Source organism: Protopterus annectens, chromosome 6.part1 (genome assembly GCF_019279795.1).
Source record: "Protopterus annectens isolate FY-2018-M chromosome 6.part1, PAN1.0, whole genome shotgun sequence".
Classification (NCBI taxonomy): domain Eukaryota; kingdom Metazoa; phylum Chordata; order Ceratodontiformes; family Protopteridae; genus Protopterus; species Protopterus annectens.
The window spans coordinates 308762100-308779349 of record NC_056738.1 but is presented as its reverse complement, the minus strand read 5'-3'; the positions used below and the strand labels follow the sequence as shown (position 1 = coordinate 308779349).

At 36.2% G+C, this 17250-nt stretch overlaps 1 protein-coding gene across 1 annotated transcript in view; it reads left to right on the top strand.

The window, feature by feature from the left end:
- The window catches only part of NUDT22 (nudix hydrolase 22), a 182576-nt gene extending 174282 nt beyond the window's left edge, over positions 1 to 8294 (top strand). Inside the window, exon 6 of the mRNA XM_044075727.1 lies at positions 7214 to 8294. Within this exon, the coding sequence (XP_043931662.1) occupies positions 7214 to 7318 (105 nt within the window). The 3' untranslated portion in view covers positions 7319 to 8294. The remainder of the gene's footprint in view (positions 1 to 7213) is intronic.
- Positions 8295 to 17250: the final 8956 nt, after the last annotated feature.

The window sequence follows — 17250 nt, the reverse complement described above, 5'->3', positions numbered from 1 at the left end:
CACCTAAAAGCACAGTGCTATCATCTACAATTCTACATTTCTGATTCTAGAATATTCTAAGGCTTGAAGAGAATAGTGATGCCTATATGTTAATTAGCTAATGTTGGACTCATATTCTATTCATTAAATTTAAATAAATACCAATAACTATAGCTTAAAGATAGCCTTGTTTGTTACTTTGTTTTAATTCAAAAATTTACTTAAAATGGTATTCTGACATCTCAACAAAGCAGGCCTTTTATTTTGTTACAGAACAGCAAATAAAACATCTGTATATATATGGATACAGTTCATGAGTACTTGCAGATAGTTATTCAATTAATTCTTAAAGCTTAACTTCAAGTCAGATATCCCTAGTCTATTTCATATTGACCCCCCCCCCCAGAAAAAGAATACCATATTTTAAAATCAGTTTACTTTTACAACTTATCAAATTTCTCTCCACCCCCCCCCCCAAGATAACAGTGGAGACAAATAAAAGTGCCGGACACTTCAAACGATTGGCATCCTCATTGTGTCCATCCCTGACTTGCTTAGCTATAATGCTAAAAAGTGAATTGTGTTGTACATCCCATGTGGTGCAGTGATGTCTCACAGCAAGAGGCCGTGCAGTTTGATTCTTGGCTGGCATGGCTTCTGTGTGGACTCTGCATGTCTTCCCTGTGTCCACATGGGTTTTCTGATGTTCCCACCTCCCAAAGATTTGCAGAAGGTTGATTGGCAAACTTCCAAAGTGCCTAAATGCAGTTTATGAGTGAGTGTGCGCATTCTGTGATAGACTGGTGCCCTGTCCAGAATGAACTTTAAAGTCTTGTACTCGCTGTCTGCCAATATAGGTTCCAGCATACTCACAGTTTTGTAAAGCATATAGTGGGGTATAAAAAAAATAGCTGGCGAAATGGATCACACAGGTGCTCAGCTCTCATCTTTTAAATTTTCTAATATTTTTTTCAGATCTGCTGTCTATTAGTTGTGCAAGCACACCCTGTTCTATGGACAGCGTTTTTTTATGTATAATCCCAAAACATACTGATTTTGTAAACATACCCATTTATGTTACATTCTTTTATTTCAAAAGGTTGTCTACTCATTTGATTGAAAAGTTTTTGTGGGGGTAAAAAAGAAAGTGCCCAAATGAGTGAATGATCATTTGTAGCATTGCTCGAGCTGATCTAACTGTGTGGTTTGCAGGTTTCTGTAAATGGGGCTACATATAGGAGTGTTGGAGGATGGTAGGTTGAAGCAACATGTTTCCTTGCAGTGCCTGCTAATTGTGGTTTGAGTCTATATAAGAAATCATAGTTTTGGTAATTTCTTCTTATTACTTGTTTTATGTGCTGATCAAATTTCAAGTGCTTGCCCATAGCTGTACGTAGGAGTATGGCATAAGTTCAGTTTGAATATTAATGGATGAGGCTATATTGTAAATTGCCTTTTGTGGTATTAGTTGTTTTTAGTAAATAAAATTATATTTAAATGGTTTAGTAGTAGTTGGGAACTAGTAAACCATCTTTCCATGGAGGTGAAAGAGTCTTGGGTGATTTCTTGAAGCTATTAAAGGGTATGGGTAGAACAGATCAAAGTAGAGTCATCTGCATACTGGACTATGGAGGCACACTTGCTAGTTAGGTTGACATCTTTAATGAAAATATTGAAGAGTATGGAACCTCATATAGATCCTTCAGTTACCCCAACTAATACAGGGAGAAAGGCTGAAATGGTGTCCTGCAATTTAACTACTGACATCTAACTGAGGGGTAACTTTGGAACTAAGTAAATGATGGAGCTGATATTTCCAGAGAGACAAATTTCTGTAGTAGTTTGTTATAGGATACAGTGTTGAATGGTTAAGAAAAATATAGGAAAATAACAGATACATGATTTCGCAAATTTCTGTGTAAGGTTACAGTATGCAGGTAGCCGAGAAGAGAAGTATTGGTGCTATATTAGGGTTTAAAGCCATGTTGTGATTTGGGTAATAAACTATTTTCAGTAATGTAATCTAGTAGTTGAGACTGCATATAGTGATTGGATAGTAAATTATTGTCAGTGATGGAATGTAGTAGATGGGACTGAATACACTTTTCAGGAATTTCTGACAGATAAAATAGAATAGCTATAAGCCTATAACTGAAGATATCAAAGGAGGGTCCTCCATTGTGTAAGGGTGTGATGTATGAATTTTTTTCCATAGTATTGGTGCATAGGATTCATTGACGGATCTGTTTATTAATATAGAGATGGGTTAGGCTAGGGCACCAACAAGAACCCTGATATATTCTCCTAGTATATTATCCAGGGCTGTTGTGTTTGACTTTAATTTGAGAAAAAGGTCTGTTGATGTGAGGTGTGGAGATTGGTTTGGAGGTAAATTTATTCATGGTATAATGTGTATTTCGGGTTGGTGACAAGGAAGATGGTGGGTTGTGGCTGATTAAAGAAGTGACTGAGTGTTTTAAATAGGTCTTAAGTTAATTAGCTATGCTGCCTGAAGGAGTATCAATTGAAGGGGCTGGATGTGGGATGTGCCTTGGATTAAGAAATTGATTTATGTATGTCCAGAAAGTTTGGGGATTGCTGTGGAGTAGTTTTTGAGAGCTTAAGTAGTGTTTTCTCTTGTCATATATTTACTTCCAGTCCTGTTTACTACTTTTCTCTCAACTGCTGTTTCTGTTATAAACTCTACCTAACAATTTGTCAGATGGTTGTTTTATCTCCATATATTCTTAATTAGAAGCTCGTAAAATATGTTTGGGGGTGTTAACCATTCATAGGAAAAAAATATCTTAATAGTTGTAAGTTTTTGAGATGTAATGTGCAACTGAAACATTATGGACCATCTCTGGGATTTAGAACTTACTGCAATGCAGAAGCTTCATCTGCAAAGATTTTCACATTGCAGTAAGCCCGAGCAATCTGGAGACGGCTCTTCTGCTACTGTTTTACACTGGGACTGTTCATAATGTGGACAGTGTTCACATTGGTAAAACTACATGCACATGTGGTAGTCTGGGGGAGTGTAAATTAGCCATGTGATCCCCCTACGATTAGTGTCACAAAGTAGACTAATGTGGTAAAGCTATTCAGAGATTTGATCTAAGTTAAGTTGTTCACAAGGAGGAAAGAGTGAATACCATCCAAAAGACGGTATTCACCAATTCATCTCTGTTGAACGGTTGTGGCTCATACCATAGCTACAGATAGGTATCACATAGCTATCTCTGTGAATGTGCATATGTGTGTGTGCATTTATGTGAGGGAATGTGTTTGCTTGAAGTGGCTGCACAAATGTGTGTGTTGGGGGGTATATGTATGCATTTACGTGTGTGTGTGTGTGTGTGTGTGTGTGTGTGTGTGTGTGCGCGCCTGTGGTACCATGATGTGTGGGCTGGTAGTGAAAACACTAGCATGGTCATGTCAGTGCTGTACTCAGAGACGTGGTAATTAGCTGCTAAAAAGGTGTACCTCAATGCAGTGTTACCTTGTTTCTGAATCATAGTCTCCTTGTTGCAGTATTTGACCAAGTCCACAAAAGGAAATTAGCCCTAACTGCTAAAACATCTCTGAATCCATGTATGTGTAAATGACAGCCGCTTCTCATTATTGCTTAAATGTGTAAAAAAATGTGAAAATTTGATATTACCTTCACAGATGAGCACCAAATCATCTATATATCTGCCTTAAAAATATATGATTTTTAAAAAGTATTGCAAGGTAAATATAAGTATTTTTAAAATTAACCATAAAAGACTAATGTAGGAGGGCACAAAAGATGTATCCATAACCATTTCTACTTAAAATAATTGCCCACAAACACAGAATAATTGTGATACAGGTAAAGAATGCAGTACCTTCAAAATGAAACTTTGAGCTCCTTCTCCCATATTAATGCAGCACGTGGGCCCCAATTCCAAAAGACTTAACCACTTACACTGAGAGCTACCAGGTTATACAGAGGTCTTACTCTGAAGTAAGTTACTTACACTTAGAGTAAGTGTTTCTGAATCATGCAGACTTACACTGAGAGCAGTTGTTTTGGAATCTGGCCCTTTGTATCTTGTTCATAAGTAAGTACTAGGCAGTCAGTCTGTAGGTTGTTTCATGCCTTTCCTATAACCAGACACTGAACAAAGGTGAGAATCAACCCTGTACCTTGTGTCTGTTCGATAAACACCATAACCAATATGCCAACCCCCATCCCTGTTAAAAAGAATTCACTAGGAATGTGAATGCACATAAATAGAATTCCAGTAATAAATATTTTCCAAGCAGTACTCTTGATTTACTGAACTAAATCAGATGTATCTGTAATGTACAATTCCATGCCCATTACAAACTTTTGAAAGATTTTATTAACACAGTGCCAGTTCTGTATTATACTAATTTTTTTGCAGATTTGACATAGCACTTAGAGCTTAAGAAATTTAAGATACAGAGACTGTACATCTATATCAATTAACAAGTCCAAGTTCCTGCCTCTTTGCAGTATATCTAACAGTTGTTGATTTTACTGTTACAGTTGGGAAGATTTTTAAAGGCATATAGTCAGGAGTAGGAAACAAATTAAAACATCTCCCTTTATCTACCTGTATAAATAAACCTAAATTTCCTTGTTTATCTACAAGACACATAATAATATGCTGTTTCTGAGACATTAAACTCCTTAACTATCTTCAGTGTGAATAAAGTTGTAATTGTATCTCTGAATTCTAAATTGTTTAGAAACAGCCTTAACTTCTTACAATAGTACCTTTTCAAATTAAAAAAATACGATAAACTCTGGAGGGCATGAACTTAGATTGTTCTTTAAACCTTGAAACATCTTTAATACACAGGAAATTAAGGTGCTGTTATAGAAAAGTATATATCAGTCGAAAACGTCTGCATCTCAGAGAACTTCCTGCTCTCTAAGGTACCACAGTCTCCGCTAATGTGCGATATATCCCCAGCATTTGTGATTCAACAGGTAAAGCCACCCTGCAAAAAATATATAACATTGACTTTCACAGTTCATTGTCATTTGTGCTAAACAACATTTAAGTTTTGCAGTTTCTGCCTTAAACTTCTAATAGGAGTTACCTCTCAACTTCTTAGTGCAAGAAATCTGGACAAAGACCGACAGAATAGGGGGACAAAGGCCCAAAAATAGGGACATAGTTTAAATATTGCTCTCATAAACTTAGAAAGTTGCTAAACTAACAGGGTTTATTTTAACATATTTTCTGATGGATTTGAAGTCTGAAACTCAAATGTATGCCATTATTTAGTGACTTAATTCCTCAGATTATCTCAGAGATTTGCCAGAAAACCACAAATTGTATGAGGAACAGACCAAAAATACAAGCCAAAAATCTGGACATAATGAGAAAATCTGGAGAGTTGAGAGGTATGAACAGGGCACCTCACAATAACTATACTCACCTCTTTCACATGTTAAGCTTTTCCCTCTATCAAGATTAGTATCATAAACAAACTCATTCAATAAACTGCCATCCATATCATAAATACTGAAATTGTCTAGAGTCCACTAACATTTTGTCTATGTCAGTATTCTTTGGAGACACTTGTCCATAATACCACCCAAGATAGTTTGCAGTAAAAATGAAGAATATCTACAGTTAAATCAATTTCAGGTGGATATTGAGTTGTAACAAATTAAAAATTTCATCAACAGAACCAAGCACCTCTCAGTCTTCTGGAATAATCTTCATCTATGTTAGTCTGTGTGACTCACTATCTTCCTTTAAATGTAAACTTGATGACTGGATAAGTATAAAAAATATTCCATGATTGACTGGTGTGACCATCTTGGACAAAGGATGTGAAACTTGAGGAAGGGTAGTGGCCAGACATGAATGGTCATAAGACTCGATTGTCTGGGAATATCTATGAATCTTTAAATATAGGAAGAAACACTTACTGCAAATGTGAAATTGTAAAGCTAGGCAGATTAACAATGGAAAAATACAGTACCCATGTTTCAGATGCTTGAACAGTCATTTTAGGAAGAGTTTGAGAGTACATGAATTGTAAATATGATTATGATTACTGTTCAGAATCACAGTGTTAGAATTTCTATTTGTAAAAAGTAAAGATATGTATGAAAGACATGTTTATTTTAAAGATAGTCTCCTGAACACTGATTTACTGATATTGGACAAAAATGATGAAATGTGCATTGTTCATGAAATTGTTCGTGCTGTGCATGTTTTCACTTTTCCTCTGTTGTTGCGAGACTCCTTTTCAGATAAACATGTTTCTTTACCAGTAATCATCTGTTTCTCATTGCAGTTTCTTTTTGTTCCACTGTAAAACCCTACTTCATGCTTTCCAATATACTAGTTAAGGGACTGCATATAGTATTTTTAAAAGTCAATGAGTATTTTGCTTGAACTGGTCCCATATCTCAGTAATCCAGCTGGCTAGCTGTTGATGCTTTCTTTCAATTTTTTTCAGGTAATACCAAACCGTTTGTGCATTATTCCATGGTCTGCTTTATTCTCCTCAGTGTTAGCTGAAGATGTTTTACTAATACATAAACATGGATGGGAACTCACTGTTCATTGAGTGTGGCGGGGTGACAGGGACCAAAACTCACATGAAAACATAAAATTCTGGACAGTAACTCTTCCAACACCCTTAAAGATTTTGTAATTCTTCCATTACTTAATCCTAAACAAAATATCATATAAATCATTGCCTTGCTGTATTTTCCCTTGCATATGTTTATGAAGGGTTCCTATCACATTGTCGAACTTTTAAAAGTTCGAATGCCATATGGTCGACACCATATGATCGAACTTTTTAAAAGTTTGAACGTTTCATCGGAGATCCCCATACAGTGTGGCAATGGAAGTTTTCCATTGTCTGCACTGTAGTGCAATTTCGGAGTTGGTATATTTAAAGAGCGGGGTGGGGGTGAAGGGGGGCTTACCCCCTGCTTAAGCTTTCAGGTAGTTTTTTTCTGTTTTTTTTTTTTTTATTTGATTTTGAACTTTTAAGAGTTTGAACATATGGTCTCAACCATATGGTATTCGAATTTTTAAAGTTCGATTATCTGACATAGACCCGTTTATGACTTCCATTTCATCTGTTTCATACTACAATTCATTTTGCACTTGATCTAGAACCATCAGTTTAAAACATTTAATGGTTTTTCAGTTCTGACCATTAAAAAGTACTTTGACTTACAACTTTACATTTCTATTTCTAGGATGTCCTGAGACTTAAAGAAAACAGAGATGTCTGGAAGGGACTGTGTCCGTCTGCTAAGGGTGGAGTTATACTGTATTCATCAGTCAAAGGAAAAGTAAACTGAACTTCAAGGGATTCCATGACTCCTTCCCAGGATTCGTAATGGTCATTGTTTCATACTCCTTCATAAAAAATTAGATCAATTTAAACAGCCATTTTATATGTGTATTGTTTTTTAATTAAAAAAGCCAGTTGAAGATACCATGGATAAACTGAATCTGTGGTCTGTAGCATTTCTAATATTTGCAGCAACTTAGTTTATCACATACTGCACACTTTGTACAGATTTTCCACAGAAATTAAGTTATGATTTTGTGCTCTCTAGCTTCCAGCTGAATTCAGCTAAACTTCACCTTTGTAAAGAGTTTGAACATGCTTTTCATTATTGTTAAAAAATTCTGAGTACTTAGCAGAATAGTGGTCTCTTAAAGATCTCAGCTTCATTAAAGGTCTTTATTGATGAAGATAAGATTACTAAAGTAAAGATAGCTAGACTAAGCCGTCTGGCATGCAGAAATATCACAACTGATCAGATTTAACTTAAATGTGTAGAATGGTTATGCTAACTGAAAGCTTTGCATTATGCTGACTGAAAGTTCTGGATTATTAGCTGTTAGAATCTAGATATGATTTGCAGAATGCAAACTGTTAAAATAAGCTGTGGTTAAGGTTATACTACGTAATTGTTGCAGTTTTTGCAAAATTCTTGACAAACTTTGAACCCAAGGGCAATGCTGTAGCTGTAAAAATGTCTTACAGAGCCTGAGAAGCTAGACCCTGCCTTGACCATAAGACTAGGTGAAGTCAACAGAGTAATATGTATTGACCACAGAACTGTGAGAAAGCCATACATCGTAAGTTATGGTGTGAGAAACAGCAGCTCACAGTTCGCTCTGCAATATTTGAAAGATTACATGTTCAATGAGAAAATAAGATTTGCACACTGCTTTTGACCGCATAATGCCTGGTCTATTTTATATGAAACAAATATTCATTTAAAAATGTCAGTAAGAAGCCAAAAATATAAGACCTGTTTTGTCCATTTACAGTTGTTTAGCTGTCATTTTGTAGAGAAATATTTAAGTGAAGTAAGGTACCTCAAGAACTGTATACATTTTTCCCTAATGGAGCACTGAGGATAAACGTATTAGATATCATATACGGATATATGGACGGCGCAGTGGTGCAGTGGTTGCATTGTCACCTCACAGCGAGAGGTGGTCCGGTTCAATTGTCGGGTGGGGTGCCTTCTGTGCGATGTCTGCATGTCCTCCCTGTGTTCATGTGGATTTCCTCTAGGTGCTCTGGTTTCTTCTCATGTTATAAAGACATGCATTTGGAGCATTTCTCCCTGGGCCTCCACTTAAAATTGGCTTTGTTCCAAGTCGGACTTTCCGGGTCAATAGATGTTAAATAAATAAATAAATATAGTTAGTGTAAAGGATTATTTTCATTCTGTGTTAATTATCTGTGTTGTACATATTTCTCTGAAGGATTAATATTTTTTGGTAATTTGTTATATCCCAAAGTGGCCTGATAACGGGCTGCCATAATCACAACTCTTGTTTTACAGTCATCAGCTCTCTGTCGCACTTCTGTTCACTTCCCAATTGTATGACTTACCAAGGTCTTTGTTTGTTTGTCTGTTTGTTGGTTTATGCTGGCAGCATTCTGAATTTCTGCTTTCCTTGAGTGTTTTTAGCAAGAGTATCGAAATACGTTTGCCACAATTCACTCTGAACTGGTTTCGTAAGAAGGTGTTAAATCAATGTTTATGTCAGATATAAATATTTTTCTACAAAGTATTGGTAAATGCCTTGCTTTTATTATGCCTGTGTTTTAAGATGAGATGTCATCTGATCTGTTTCTGAATGCTTCTATTGTAATTTGAGAATGACAATTCAAAGGAGTAGCATTGTCTCCAGAAATTCTTTAGTTATTGACTTTATTGGTATTTTTGTAGCTGTCACCTGATCAGTTTCGTGAAGACTGGAACTGTAAATGTCTTAGATGTACCTTGTAGCCTCCTCACACCACTCACTGACTTCTGGTCATATGAGGTGGAATTTGTTGCATCATGTCTTAAAAGGAAACACTACAATAATTCAAAATAGTAGTTCTTGCCTACAAAATATAGATATTCAAATCAAATAAATTGAAGGACTGTTTGGAAAATGCTGCTTTTCCACTCAAAAATGACCAAAGAATGGAGTAAGACAAATGATTGATTTTTATTTAAAACAGTTGCCTTTTCTCCATGCAGGAATAGCCTAGTGCTAATTACAGCAAGCAGAAGGGGGTGTGAGGATTGTAATCCTAACATGAGAGCGGCAGGGGCTTTACCCCTTCATAAAATGTTTGGTACTTGTGCATTATCGCAACCAGATTCCGAAGCTGTACTAGCAGTTTGCCACATTCTTTTTCCGTATGAGTCATGATCTCTTCAACTCCCACAGTTAAGGCAGATTGGGACTAATGTGTTTTTAAAATGATGGCCACTCATTTTAATCTGGCCAAAGTAGCTAGACTGCTAACTAAAAAATCAAATTCTAAACCAATTCAAACAGCACTTCATAACAGTTGGCAAAATTGTACAAACACAACTGCTAGCCTACCTATCCCATCTTTAAGTCAATGTTATGACAACATTACATCGAATACTGCCGAATGCCCTGGACCTTGTGCGTGGCTTTTCAACACAGTAACCTCACTCGATGTTTAAATAAATCATATGCCAGACCATGGACAGTTTCTAATGGAAGATGCAGTCCTGCTGCTCGGTTTTGTTTGTCTGAATCTACTAGCAGACATAAAGGCGAACTCAGCTATGCCCTGCGTACTCCCATCTCTCTAAATGACAAGCAGCATTGAGACATATAATCATTCAAGTAATGGGTGTAAATAATTTCATAAGATCCTTTGGGAAAAAAACAAAAGGGGAAAGCCTCAGAGACACTAAACTAGTAAGATGAACACACACGCAGACACACACACATGCGTGTAAATATAAGGGCAAGATGTCACAAGTGTAACAGTGGCAGACACCCACACATCATGTCTTTTCTAAAACCCTTTGACCACGAAACTTAAATCCCTGTCTCCCAGTAATCACAATAAATCAACAGCCTACAGTTCCAGTGCAAAGCACAACGCAGACATAAATCGGGAAAGGACGCTACCCAGGAAGAGGAATTTTGCTGTTATTCCTCTTTCTATCTCATAACCAATGTGAGAGAATGCTACTTAATAGTTCACACACTCCTTTTTAGGTTAAGATACTTCGTTTCACAAAAACATTGCAAATTATGACAGGCCAGGTATCTGGTTGCGATAATACACAAGTACCAAATGTTTCTTTCAACCAAATATCATTTTATAATCATGTTATTCCTATTTTATGCATTCTTATCAAATGTTTACAATTACATAGTAAACCAAAGATTTCATAGATTATGAGAATGGCGTACAGAGAAACAACCAAACCAGTTATAGAGAAGATATAGAAGGGCAGATAACTTAAATCAAGTTTTCTTTGTATTTGGCAGTATCGGAATTGCATGAAAGAATAAAAAAGTAAAATAGAACATTTAACTGGAGTTGTCCTTTTACATTTATAATAAGGGTAGCTGTCCATTGGTTATTACTTAGCCTAATATAATAGCCAGTGAAGTTTACATGAAGCATGCTTATTGCTGAATTGATGCGGAAATGTAATATCAAGTGTTTCTGTAGGCAAAATTGTGATACAAAGTAGTGGAATTTTTCTACTCATGTTCTTTCGTAAAAAGAGTCAGAGATTTTATAAATAAGTACTATTGGATTCTTCCATAATTTAGAGTCTTGCATTGCTGTTTTATGCAAACAGCATATCCTTTTTATGATTTAGTGAGCGACAGTTCATCAGACTACGGTTTAGAGCCTCCAGAATAAATTAAATAGCCCAACCAATACCAAGGTCACTGCATCGCAATGGCAATGTTTTTTTTTTCTTTTTGCTCCATTGCCTGCAGAACATCTTACCCCAAACTGGACATGGCCTATTTATTTACCAACACTGTAAATTGTACCAGATGGCAGAGCAGCAGATGTCGATGAAGAGCATCGTTCAACCAGCCATGATGGTGCGTTTTTGCCCTCAATGCCATCCCAACAAAGAGGGCATTTGTAATAACTCTGTCTACCCCTTGATGAGTGGACATGTTATCTTGGTCACTGTGGAGGACCAGCAGTGCCTTCCCCATGCAAGTTCATTCTTCTGCACAGCTACATTGAAGGTTATAATCAAGTAGCTTAAATAACTTAACACCTACCCCAAGACATAACTTACATCACCATCTCTCCTTCAAGGGATCATGGCAGTATGTGGGCAGTTGTGCCCCACCCTTCCTTCAAAATAGACATGCTTAGCCTCCCCAACTAGCTGTGTCTGGTAACTGAGCCACCAATCAAAGTCATATCACCAGGGCCACGATCCCTGACTTTTTGGCAAGGTTGTTTTTAATACTGACAGCAGTTGTGCAATGGCAGTGCTGTTTCCAGTGAAAGACCTCTGTTTGGCAAACTTCAGTCCACTGACTGAACCACAACACTATACATCATGGTTTATACTCGCTGGTGCTGCCTTGTATAACCTGGTTGACAGCAGTCACTTACCCTTGCTTTGAAGACATGGCTGTTCAAACTTGCATGAGATCAAGATAAGCAAGAAATGCAACTCACAGCATTAGCATCTGTGATAGTTTGATCTGTTGTTCAAGAAAATCAGTAGAAAGGTAGTCCATCTGTGTATTAGTAGTTGTCATACGATATTTATTACAATGTTATTTCCATTATATTTCTTCTGAAAACTTGAGCAAATGATCATGTCTGATCTTAGAAGTGTGTACTGTTGTTTGCTTAAAATTCTGAATATATACTCCTGATGCAGAATATACTGCAGAATGGTCATTTTTATATTAGCTAATTTGCTAAACTTTGTGGCCAGAATAGCAATAACTTTCCAGTCTGTTGTTAGTCAGTTTCACAACTAGCCTATGTAAAATTTATATTATTATATTCCCAAGATTCATGTAATCTGATGAGTCACCATATTCTGAATATGAATTTATTGGTAATGAACTACCGCTGGGATATATATCGGAAACTACATCTAAATTATGCCACATTCCTATACAAGTATTTCTCACAGTTGCTATAGTAGTCACTAGAAAAAGTTTACCTGTTACCTTGTTTGTGTCTTTCCTCTTGTTCCCAGCTATATATACCTATTTTCCCTCAAGTGAATTTACATTTATAATGTGTGTTTTCGAGATTATTTCATTGTTGTTTCTTCTTCTTAATGAGACTTCTAGTTAACACGAGAAGCATGTTGGTTGATGTGATGATGTACCACATAGCTGTAACATTACATGGACAGCAAACAGTTTAATTAATGTACACAGTATCTCAAATGGCTGTTAAAATGTTTATGTATTCACTAGTGCCAGAGCATAAAGGGTGATCTAATTCATCCCAGTTACATATTACTCAGATGGGCAGAAAATCCATTTGTAGTTAGTTTAAAAGTACATTTCCAGTTACGTATTTATCAGTCTTTTACACAATAAAGTATAAGTAGATAGTTTGAAATTATTGTAAAATCTAGCTCCAGTATTACTGTACATCAGATGAATTGCCAACTTACAGTCAAGAAGTTATTTCAAGAAAGTAAAATAAAATTTAGGCAGCCTTTTTGGGAACAGTGTTGTAATAATGTGACAACATTCCACAGTAGCCCTCTTTAAGTGTTCAGCTATAAAAATATGGGTAAACCCTCCCTTCTAGTTATCATGGGTGAAAGTGTTTACTGACAAGTAATGTCATTTGTCTCTCAAATGTAACTAGTGTTTCCTCAGCTTACGCCATTAGGGTCTCTTTGGTGTACCTTCAGCCGAACACAGATTTATTGATGATTGTTAGATACAGCTGATTCTGTTTTATGTAATCACCAAGGTCCTGTAAAACACAACTACCATTTTATTAACATGAGGCAAAGACTGGGGGCAGACTACCTCCTTACTAACAACCTCTTTTCCCATACTCAGCATGGTTTCCAACCAAACCATAGCACCACCACTGCCTTACTCTCTTTTACTAACACTATCCTTCAGCATAAAAACAATGGCTATCTCTCCTCTGCTTCTTTCCTAGACCTATCTAAAGCATTTGACATGGTCCCACGCAAACAGCTAATCTCTGTCCTCAATAACCTATCCTTCTCTCAATCAGTCACCAACTGGTTTCAGATTTACCTGTCTGACCACCAACAATCTGTTGTATGGCAGAATGACACATCTCCCCAACTACCTGTCTCTATAGGGATTCCCCAAGGATTCATCCTTGGACCCCTACTCTTCTCTATTTTCACCAATAATCTAGCCTCTGCCACCAAACATGGCACACTCATACAATACGCAGATGACTCAACCATCATCTGCTCAGCCCAGTCCCTACCCAAACTGCAAAAAGTCACACAGGAAGCCTTTTCCTCTTTTGAAACTTGGTTATCCGATGCCCAATTAATACTCAACCCAAACAAAACTAAACTGCTCATCTTCCAACCCACCAAGCATACTCAAAACAACTCTCACTTTAACATCACAGCAAAAGACAACACCACTATACACCCAACAGAACACTAAATTGCTAGGAGTGGAAATAGACAATAAACTAAAATTTGACATTAACATATCCATGACCATAAAAAAGTCCACAAAAAAACTAGGAGCATTATACAGAAATAGCAACTTCTCACCAAAGCAGCAAAGATTTCAGTAGCAAATTCCCACCTTATCTCCACCCTACTTTATGCCTCTCCAATATATACCAACCTAAGGCAATGCGATCTAAACAAGCTAGAGACCTGCTACAACAAAATCGCCAAATTCGCCAAAGGGGCATCCTACCGTAGACACCACTGTCTCTCACTTGCTGAACTGGACTGGCTTGAACTCCCTCACCTCCTTCAATGGTATCAACTCTCACTCGCCCACAAACTAGTAAACCATCCACTAAATGTCCCATCCCTCCAGAATCTACTCCAACCCTATTGCACCACCAGACCACTAAGATCCAGCAACAAAAATCACTTGCAGATCACTAAAGCCAATAACTCTGCTGGTGAAGCATTATTCTCTTGCGCCATAGCCAAATTATGGAACTCACTCCCACCCACAATTACCTCTGTACCATCATGTACCCACTTCAAAACTTTACTAAAAGCACACCTAAAAACATGCTGGCTATGTCCTTGCAACTCCCACTCTAATATCACCCACCCCATCCAACCACTACCTTTCTTTCCATCCCACTAACTACCTTGATTATAGCAAGCTCGGATGCTCATAAGCCTACTACTTATTATACAGCAGGAACTTCTTATTGTAACAATGTCTGTTATGTACTTCACAGATAAATATTCTAGTTGTCTACTGATGTACTATGTTCTTCATCTGTAACTATGTATGTAATTAATTGCTATGTTAATCAAATTGTTAATCACTATGTAAATCCAATGTAACTACTGTCTGTATATTCTAACTGTGGAGCTTTTCTCCCCGGGCCTCCGCTGAAAATGGTCCTACGTCTAGTCGGACACTCCTGGTCAATAAATGTAAATAAAATAAATAAATATTCCTAAACTAGCAGCATACTGTAAACAAGGGGCTAGCAAACTTCAGCATACAATATATTTACAAATAAAAGTACACTTTCTAAGTGAGGAAGACTAAAAATGTCAGAAACAAAGTACCAATATGCAGGGTAAGATTAATTTGCAACTAGCTTTCTAATTCTTTAGGACTGTTTCGTAAAACCTAAATCAAAAAGGAGCAGTTCACACAGACAATGCTATGTTAAAGGGAATTGTACTTGCAAATAACTGTATACTGGTTACATTTTGGAATACCTCAGTCCTTTGACTGTGATTTTTGTTTTTTTGTCTGAGTATTCCAGCTCTGGAATGTTTCACCTTTTATTTTGTCACATAAAAGCAAGTCTTGTAATGCTGAGAGATTTTAAAATTATCCAGTGTTTTTATTTCTAGTTTATTATTTGTCCACTGTAGAACACACTGTCTGGATTACTTGAGCAGTAGTTTGTCTATGGAATTGTTACATACATATCATTGGTAGCAACGTGGCATATATATATATATATATATATATATATATATATATATATACATATATATATAGATAGATAGATATGTTTGCCGTCATTTCTTTGCACCTTTATTAACTTTAAACTGTACACTGGTGGAACTTAAAAACACAAATGCAGCTGGAATTCCAAAGTCACTGTAATTTATTTGTAGTTATGGATTTTAAAATAAAAATGTTGCTTATAAAATGTAACTTGTTGTTTGGACCATTTCATTCATAAATAAAATATGCAGACTGAGTGACATGACTAGTGAGAAATGAGGAAAATGTCTGCACTAATGTGTTTAAATGATTTCAAGGCTACAGAAATGTTGGGTTAATGTGCTGCTGCGAAGAAAAAAATCACTTTTAAATCTAAACATTGTGAAGGAAACATCACTGTTGTTTAATTTTTAATCTGAAAGACATAGTGACATGACCTCTGCCATTTAAAAAATAGCCTGAACATAATATCATCGGTTGCTGTTATGGTGAGTATCCAAAAGTGGAACTGGAAGATCCTGAAGTTTGCAGTGTTATTTTTTACAGGAATAATAAATGGTCTTAAACTGAATGATGGTCAGGTCATTTGACCAGAAAACAACTTCATGCTGTCATAGGTTGTATGTGTTGCTTTGTAAAATCAACTAGTACTGAAGATTTTTCAGCCAGTCTACAAATTGTTTTAAAGGATTTTACAAAATAATATGATAAAGTACTGTATGAATTCATTTTTTTCCAAGTAGACAAAACTATTGCATTCAAATTAACTTTTTTAAGGTTATCCATGTAGGATTGCCTACATCCAACAATTATATAGTTGTAGGCTTTTAGCATTCTCCCCAGCCCTGAGCCCCAGTTCCTCTTCATTGTCAGCTCTGTTCACATAGTTCTCTATGGCAAAATATGATGTGGTTTCTGGCTGAAATCTTGCATTGACTGTATATTTTTGAGAGGTAGAAATAATTTTGTGCACCATAGTAAATTGTTTCCTAAATATTTCTTTCAGCATTAATTATTGATGGTGGGTGTTCTTCAGCAGTTTGATGTGTAAGACAGCAAAATATATTTTGTCATTTATTCTGCTTGGGGAGTATTTTCAGGAGGGAGTCTTTATAGTTGATTTATTTCCTTAATTAGGACTGTATCTTCAATGTCCAAGATTATTGAAAGTCAGAAAAAATACACAAACTCAAGAGAAAAAAATGAAGTAAAAAATGGACTTTGAAGTACAATTTGCTCTGTCTCTTGAGTTTATATAGCCTTGATATTTATATATTTAAATGAGGGGTGTGGGGAAGTCATCCATATGAGGGTGACCTCTCCCTTTAAAATACTTAGTTTTGATAATTTCGTTTAGATTTGTGGACGAGGTCTTTATTAAGAGCAGTTCACCTTTTATGGTAACACCACCAGTACATTTAATTGTATGTTTTATTTCATTATGTCATGGAAGTGCCACTGCAGAAGTTTATAATAAGCAATAGTTTAATGTTTAGTTTTGGATGCCTTCATATCTTGACTATCACATTTTTGTTATTTCAAGTGACACTTTGGCTTGGGTTTAGTCCTAAAATCAGTAACAGCAATATTAAATTACAACCATAAAACTGAGCTAAATAAGCAATCCATTCATTACGCAAAAACGTTTTGTAGAAAACTGGGAAAGAAAACGACAGCTATAGTAACAATATATAAAAAAGAAAAAAAAATCAGTACAATTTTAAAAAGTTTTATGAAGATCTTGTTGAGCAAAACAGATATACTGAATGGATGTAAGAGGTAAAAAGCAGTAAGAAGTGCTAACATAAATGAT